General features: G+C 47.0%; 1 protein-coding gene across 1 annotated transcript in view; it reads right to left on the minus strand.

Annotated features, from left to right (window-relative positions):
* Positions 1-7,212, minus strand: part of CTDSPL2 (CTD small phosphatase like 2) — a 12,516-nt gene extending 5,304 nt beyond the window's left edge. Inside the window, exons 1-7 of the mRNA XM_005424251.2 lie at positions 6,868-7,212; positions 5,247-5,385; positions 4,177-4,326; positions 3,510-3,722; positions 2,259-2,337; positions 1,880-1,991; positions 956-1,042 (exon numbers count right to left, since the gene is read on the minus strand). Coding sequence (XP_005424308.1) covers positions 956-1,042; positions 1,880-1,991; positions 2,259-2,337; positions 3,510-3,722; positions 4,177-4,326; positions 5,247-5,385; positions 6,868-7,059 — 972 coding nt within the window. The 5' untranslated portion in view covers positions 7,060-7,212. The remainder of the gene's footprint in view (positions 1-955; positions 1,043-1,879; positions 1,992-2,258; positions 2,338-3,509; positions 3,723-4,176; positions 4,327-5,246; positions 5,386-6,867) is intronic.
* Positions 7,213-7,474: the final 262 nt, after the last annotated feature.

Below are 7,474 nucleotides of genomic sequence, written 5' to 3' on the forward strand. Positions count from 1 at the left end.
AGCAAAGGAGCGGCCCCAGCCTATCCCAGCACCACACACAGAGGGGCTTCAGCAAAGGGGCATCTCCAGCCTCACACCAGAGTGAGCATCACACACAGAGCGGCTTCACCACAGGGGCAGCTCCAGCCTCCCCCCAGGGTGAGCATCATACAGAAAGGCTTCAGCATCCTGCACCCTCCCACCAGGTCAGCACCACAAACAGAGGGGCTTCAGCAGCCTGCACCCTCCCACCCTGCCCACAGGGTCAGCATCACAAACAAACAAACAAACAAACAGCAAGGATCAGGTTCCTGTGTAGCAGCACCCCAGGGCCACCAATGCTCCAGCAGCTCCCAGCCTGAGCAGCTCAGAGGGAGCAGTAACACACTGACATCAGCCTGAACATTCTGATGGAAAATTGGGTGTAATTAGGAAAAAAATGAATAAAATACAGAAGTTGGACAATCTCTATGTTATAAAAACGAAACTGGTTGCTTTGACCAAGCACCCTGACTCAGCCCTCACCAGCAGGGCAGCACCAGTTCAAGCCCTGGACACAAAAAATAAATCCTCTTCTGAACAACCACCAACAACTACCTGAGGCTGGGGATGTCAGAGTGATTTAAAAAAGGCTTCAGCTGTTCCTATAATTCCATAAACTCAGCCACCACCAGCACAGAACTGCACACACAGAGAAACCATTCCCTGTAAGGAACTGTGGAGTCACAAGAGGCCCCAGCCAGGAGGGCTCTGCCTCCCTCTGACTCCAACAGAGAATTTGGGCTCACAGGGAGGAGCTGCAAAGGGGAACAGCTTCAGTGAATACAGAATTTTCTGCCAGATCTGACACTACAGCTTATCACCAGACAGGTGTAAAATGCCAGGCTGCTGCTTCTCCCTCTTCAAACAAACTGAGAACAACGGCACACAGCAAGGATTCCCACCAAACAAAACCAAGAAGTTTCTGTTTCTCTACCTGGTAAATGACATCTTGAAAAAGAACTGGAAAAGTGAGTGCAGCATCTTCTAATTCATTTAGACTACAATGCACTAATGTTTCATCCTAGAGAAAAAGTTACATAAAAGAAAGGAGTGTGAAAAACAATGTGGAAAATAGAAGCTGGTTTCTGCATTTTATGTTCATTTTAAAGCAGGTTTATTTAGAATGGAAACTGTACTTTTGTGCAAGTGCTGTCAAGATTGAAGAAAATTCTTAGGATGAATTAAACATTGCATTATTCTTGTAATCTTTTAAAAATTTCAGTGAAACTGTGTGCTGGGGGTGTAGTTATAAAGAGGTATTTTATTTTGTAGCTCTTCTCTCATTCAGTTCCAGCCTGTATCTTTCAGTGTGAATAATCCACCCATCCCTATGATCACAGGGATGGCCCAACTGGTGCTGCTCAAAAAGCCACACCACCATTAACAGGGACTGAAACAACCTTCAAAGCAGAGACACTGAAACAAACCATCATAAAGACAAATATATCATACAGAGTGTTTCAAAAAGTAGATTTGTGCCCTTTAAGAATGTTCTAAAAAGTAAAAGCTTAATTTTTCATCAGTCTTGATGAAAGACACTCGTAACTGAATTCTCCTATTTATTCCACCTCATTTTTCCCATCCTGGATTTAGGGAAGCTTTATGGGGACAGATAAATGTTTGAGATGTTAAAACTGTAATGCTTTTCTTTTTTAAAAAAAGCAGGATGTAAGTATTTGACAAATGTAGCTTACATTCTATTCCTACCACAATTAATTCTTTTTCAACTATTTTTAACTAAAATTATGCAACATTCAGCAGTCTTTGTTTAAAGCAAGCATAACTGATTTCCACAATGAACAAAATAAGGGAAATGCTCCATTCCCCTGCTCTGGTTTGTGCTTATAAAGATATTTACCAAGTCTAGAACTAATGAGAACTCTGGTGTGCTTCTGGTTTTCAGTGGGAGAGCTGGCTTTCTGTTCAGCTGCTCTTCTGTTAGTGGGGGGACATGTTTGATGAAATAGTATCTGAAAAGAAAACAGATTTTGCTGTAAAAATGTACATTATTGAACTGTAATGTTGTAGCCCAACTTAATATTTGAAATATTTAAGGCACCAGAAGTAAGTATTTTAAATTGAAATAAACCCCACATGAGCATACACATTTTTTTTAAGCTCAGAGCTTTTGGAGTTCATTATCATAACAGGAAAATGATCCAATTTAAATAGAAGCATCTTAATTCAACACCCCAAATGATTAATTTACTATTTCCAGCAGAAACACTGGCACTTACGGATCAAAGACTTCCCAGTCCTCTTCATAGGTGGCTTCTGCATGAGCTGATGAGTAGCCACTGTCTGGAGATACTGGTGCTGAAATTCAACGAAAATGACCAAAACAAAAAATAAAACAAAAAACCACAAGAGCTGGTCTTATTAGTGCAGTTCTTTCAAGTGACAATTTGCACTCGAGACTCGGGGGCAGGAAACCAGTGACAAACTCTCCCTCCAGCCCCAGCTCCCCTGCTCAGAGGTCACATTCACCCCTAATGCAAAGCTGCTCATCCACCAGAGCTTGGACAGTCTGGGGAGGGTTTAGTTCAGGATTTGATGCTGCCCATGCACACAGAAGCTGAATTTTTGTCAAAAGAAGATGTTGTCTTCTGAAGAAAATATGGAAAATGAATGAAGGGTCTGTGTGTTTCTCATTTACCACGTGCTCCTAATACAAGACATCAAAACGTAGCAAACATCTTTGGAGATCAGAAGTCCAGAGTGTGCAAGTTCAGTGTTAACAGCAATTCCTTTCCTCTGGAATCTCTGCTTCCATGGGAAGAAGAGTTATGAGGCCACCTGAGTTACAGCAGGAACAGGTAAGTCCTGCCAAAACTGCGTCTTTGGTGCCTAAACCAGATCTGCCTACCAACCATAAAAATCAGTATTAAAAGTGTTTGCACACCCCAAGGGAGGGTGGAATGAGAGTCCCTGCTGAGGTGCTGAATTCCCGGGGATCAGCCCTTCCCTGTCCTGTAGTACAGGCACTGTCCCTGTCCCTTACCCAGGGATAGGAGGGACAGGAGTCCCTGCTGAGACACTGTCCCCCAGGATCACCCTGTCCCTGCTCCTGTGCCTGTCCCTGTCCCTTTCCCAAGGACAGGAGTCCCTGCTGAGACACTGTCCCCCAGGATCACCCTGTCCCTGCTCCTGTGCCTGTCCCTGTCCCTTTCCCAAGTGAAGGTGGGACAGGAGTCCCTGCCAAGGCACCATCCCCCCAGGATCACAGTGTCCCCCCAGGATCACCCTGTCCCCCCAGGATCACAGTGTCCCCCCAGGATCAGAGTGTCCCCCCAGGATCACCGTGCCCCCCAGGATCACAGTGTCCCCCCAGGATCACAGTGTCCCCCCAGGATCACCGTGTCCCCCCAGGATCACAGTGTCCCCCCAGGATCACAGTGTCCCCCCAGGATCACCATGCCCCCCAGGATCACCATGCCCCCCAGGATCACCGTGCCCCCCCTGTCCCCGTCCCTGTCCCCATCCCTTACCGGTGAGCGGGGGCAGGTCGCGGTCCCCGGGCTCCTCGGGCTCGCCCAGGCCGTTGTTGAGGGCCCTGCCCTGGCCGGGCTGCGCGGGGAAGGCGGCGCCGTTGGTGGAGGTGGCCGTGCTCGTGGTGATCTCGTCCACCTGCTCCATGTCCAGCTGCTTCACGATCTCCTCAGCCTCCACAGCCTGGCCTGGCGAGTCGGAGCCCGACGTTCCTGAGGCACATTTCAGACACCCTTAGCCTCGGGCTGAGCTCCCAGCACAGGGCTCACTCTCGTTACTAACCTCACACACCAAGTCTCAGAGTAATTACAGATACCTGCACAGATTCATGCCACAAAAATAAGAACCCAACTGAAGACCATGACAATGACTTTAAAACATGTCTGGGACAAGGAATGTAATCCCTTTGTTTTTCCTTCTCCTTATTTTCTTTTTTAATGAAAGGCGCACCACTAAATACACCTATGAAAGAAATGTTCTAATGTTTGTAAGCTTCTTTCACTAACCATCGACCCATCCAAGAATGAAGGAGCCTTTTTGCCTGGCAGCAGTAACCCTTGGTTTGTAAGCCAGAATGAAAAGTGTACTGTCACTCGAAGTAGCTATTTCATACAAAACTCTACCACTCTCAGCTTTAAGACTCCTGGCTTTTTGGATAGTACTCACCATTTTTATTTGCTGGTGAAAAAAAATTGAAAACAGGAGAAAATATGGTTCCCAGTAACGTTGTTCGTGGGGGACTGCCTGTGGTGGGGTTATCTTCCAATTTTCCATTTTGCTTTACGTGTTGGTTCGTCATCTCATAACTTCCAGCTTCTGGAAAAGAAAAAATATGAGTTTTAATGCCACCCAGCTGGGCTTCAGGTGCCTCTGCTCCTTTATGATGAGCATTTGCACTCTAGGGGTGTACTCTCGTTCATGGCTCAGCTGGGTCCATGAGAGTCAGCAACTTTCTACCAGCACAAAGCCAAAATGTCCATTCTCAACACCCTCAGAAGCTTCTCTCCAGATGGGGCAGCAGAGGTGGAAATCCTGGCAGTGATTCGGTGGAGACAGCCCCGGAGCTGCCAGCGCCAGGACTCCACTAGAGGGAGGCACGAGAAAGGGTCAGATCTCCATGGCTGAGCCTCCAGCTGCTCCAGAGCCCGGAGTTTGTTCCTCTCCACACAACTTGGAAGGAATTGTCAGTTGTGATCATAGGTAACACAGGACAGAATTAAATGAACATCCACGTTCCAGATCTGACACGTAACAAGGGTGATCTCGCATCCCACAACTCAGTCTCCATCTCACAACTCTGACAGAAACCGTCTGTGTTTGACAGGAGCTCTCAGCATCTAATGACACCTGCTTACTTCCACAAACGTCACAAGCTGGGAGGTCATGTTTCCCTCTTATTTGTGAGAAAACGGGAGAAGAGCTAAATCAAATTATTATGGGACTTTCAGAATAATAATTAAAAACAAAAAGAAGTTAAATTAGCTCCAAAGCAGCTGCTGCTGATCCAAACTGTACTCACAGAGACACAGTGGGAGTGTCTGGGGGGATGGAAGTGTGGCTCACCCTGGGAAATCGTGTTTGGCTGTGATCAACTGAGCCCTGCTCTCCCTGGAGGCAGCCAGAGCTGCAGCAACCTCCCCACTGCAGTGCTGGGTCAGGGCACAGCTGGAGGGGCAGAGCTGCCCTGCCCTGCCCCTCAGTGCCCTGCCCCCCCCCGGCTGTCCCCTTTCACCCACCTCCATTGAGCTGACTTTTCCGCCGCACACGCGAGAGCTGTTTGTTGGGCTTCTCTCCTGTCTGGGGCGTGGAGGTGATCAAGTTGTTATCGATATCCCGCTCAATCCGACTCCTCTTGGGGGGATTTTCTCTTTCTTCCTTAAAATACAAAAGAGGGGAAAAACAAACGTGCTGAGCAGTGCCTTTTGCCATGGAACAGACCAGAGAATGTCATCTCCTGGAGAAAGTTCACCAAAGATCCCTTTACTGCTCCACTCCCAGGTGCAGAATGTGCAACAAGGGTCTGGCCAGCTGGGATCTTAGATGAGTTTAAACTAAGTCAAAGTATGGGGAATGAAAACTGTACATGGAGTTGCTGTAGTAGAAAAATTGTCTTTACAGACAAGCTAAATATTCCAGTGCTGCAGAGGCTGGGAAATGCAGACACAAAGCAACTAAAATTACCTGAAACTTGATTTCTCTGCCTGCTAAACATACAGGAGGTGAACTGCCCAACAATATCCAGTGTGACAATCCATATCAGCACAGGGCAAAACTGAGCTGTGAAAAATCCAAGGATTCTCCTTACCTGGGAATAAGTGACTGCAGCACTCATGGGAATGAGACAGAACCAAACAGTTCTGCACATCTTCTGTGCGTGGCTGTATGTGCAGGCACACGTTTATGGCAGGTTTCTTACCCTTTTCCCCCAAAACACCTATGACAAGTCGATAAAATGTTGAAATTTTATCAGATTTTTATTTATCACAGAGCTGATCTGGGATACATTGTAAATTAGTTCTGACTTCCTGGATACTCTTCTTTCAAATCTGCTGTTACATAATGGCAGTATCTGGACCGCTGGATGGATGATGTGGGGTTTTTAACTGGCCTCCATCTAGAGAAAAAAAGCCAGTTTTTGAAGTAATTGCAAGGTTACATTCAGCCTATAAAAATTTTTATATATAAATTTATATTTTTAATTTATATATGTGTGTGTGTTTGTGTATATATATTTTTCACCCTCAAATATCCATACAGCACATGCAACAGGTGCTCCCATGAGCAGATCAGTAAAGCTCAGCTTTCTAGCTGCACCAAGATGTGAGATTTTGTGGTTTTCCCCAACAAAACCTGGATGTGATGCTCCAAGAAGGAAAGTGCTCACTGCAGGAATCCCTGAACAGCTGCATCAATTCAGTGGCACTTGGATTTGTGAGGTTTGACCTTCATTGATTAAATGACTCCTGAACAATCTTGAATAAAATTGCCAGAAATAGTCAAGAAATTAATGCTTACAGACTGGCTTTTCTAAGTTGTTAGTACTGGTAATTCCTTGAATTTGGATCCAAGGAATCCTTAAAATAGAAATCAAGAATGTACTGAATTTATTTGACATTTTCATAAAGAAACACCAGGCAATAAAGCCTGTGATTTATTGGACTGTTAAATACACCTAAAATTGACTCTTGAAGGTTTCAAAGTCAGCTTTACCTGACACAACTCAGGCACCTGTTGCCTTCCAACTCTTCACGTTTTGCTTCCACCACACGATTCATTCTTAACAGAACTGGTTTTCAATCAAACTTGAAGAGATTATGACCCACTTGAAAGCAAAGCAGGGGCCTGCAGGCAGCGTACCTTGGGTGTGCTTCCTTTAATGAACTTTTTGATCGAAGACAAGAGGCCTGTCTCATTTTTGGGCGGTTTTCCCCCGCCGCCAGCTAAGGGCTCCTCCACCTCCGAGTGTTTCCGCTTGGCCCGCAGCGCCCGCTGCGTGTGGAGCTGGTTGGACTGCTGGGAAGCTTTCCGTGTCCTCAGCCTCATCTTCATGGGTACCACATGGAAAGCTGCAGAGGGGAAAAGGGAAAAAATCCCTGACTGAGGAAACGCGGTAAAGCCGCAGCTCCCGAATCTCAAGGGTGATGTGAGGCTGGTGGTGCTCCTGGCGCATGGCGTGCTCCACACAGAGCTGTGTGCTCAGGGAGGGCACCATGCTGCAGGGGGGACAAACTGGAATCTGCCACGGGTACAGCACCCAGCACATCACTGAGCCTGGCTCAGCCCTGGGACAGCACCCAGCACATCCATGGATACAGCACCCAGCACATCACTGAGCCTGGCACAGCCCTGGTACAGCACCCAGCACAGAGCTGAGCCTGGCTCAGCCCTGGTACAGCACCCAGCACATCACTGAGCCTGGCACAGCCCTGATACAGCACCCAGCACATCGCTGAGCCTGGCACAT

This window comes from Geospiza fortis, unplaced genomic scaffold (genome assembly GCF_000277835.1).
Source record: "Geospiza fortis unplaced genomic scaffold, GeoFor_1.0 scaffold2, whole genome shotgun sequence".
In the NCBI taxonomy this organism is placed as follows: Eukaryota; Metazoa; Chordata; class Aves; order Passeriformes; family Thraupidae; genus Geospiza; species Geospiza fortis.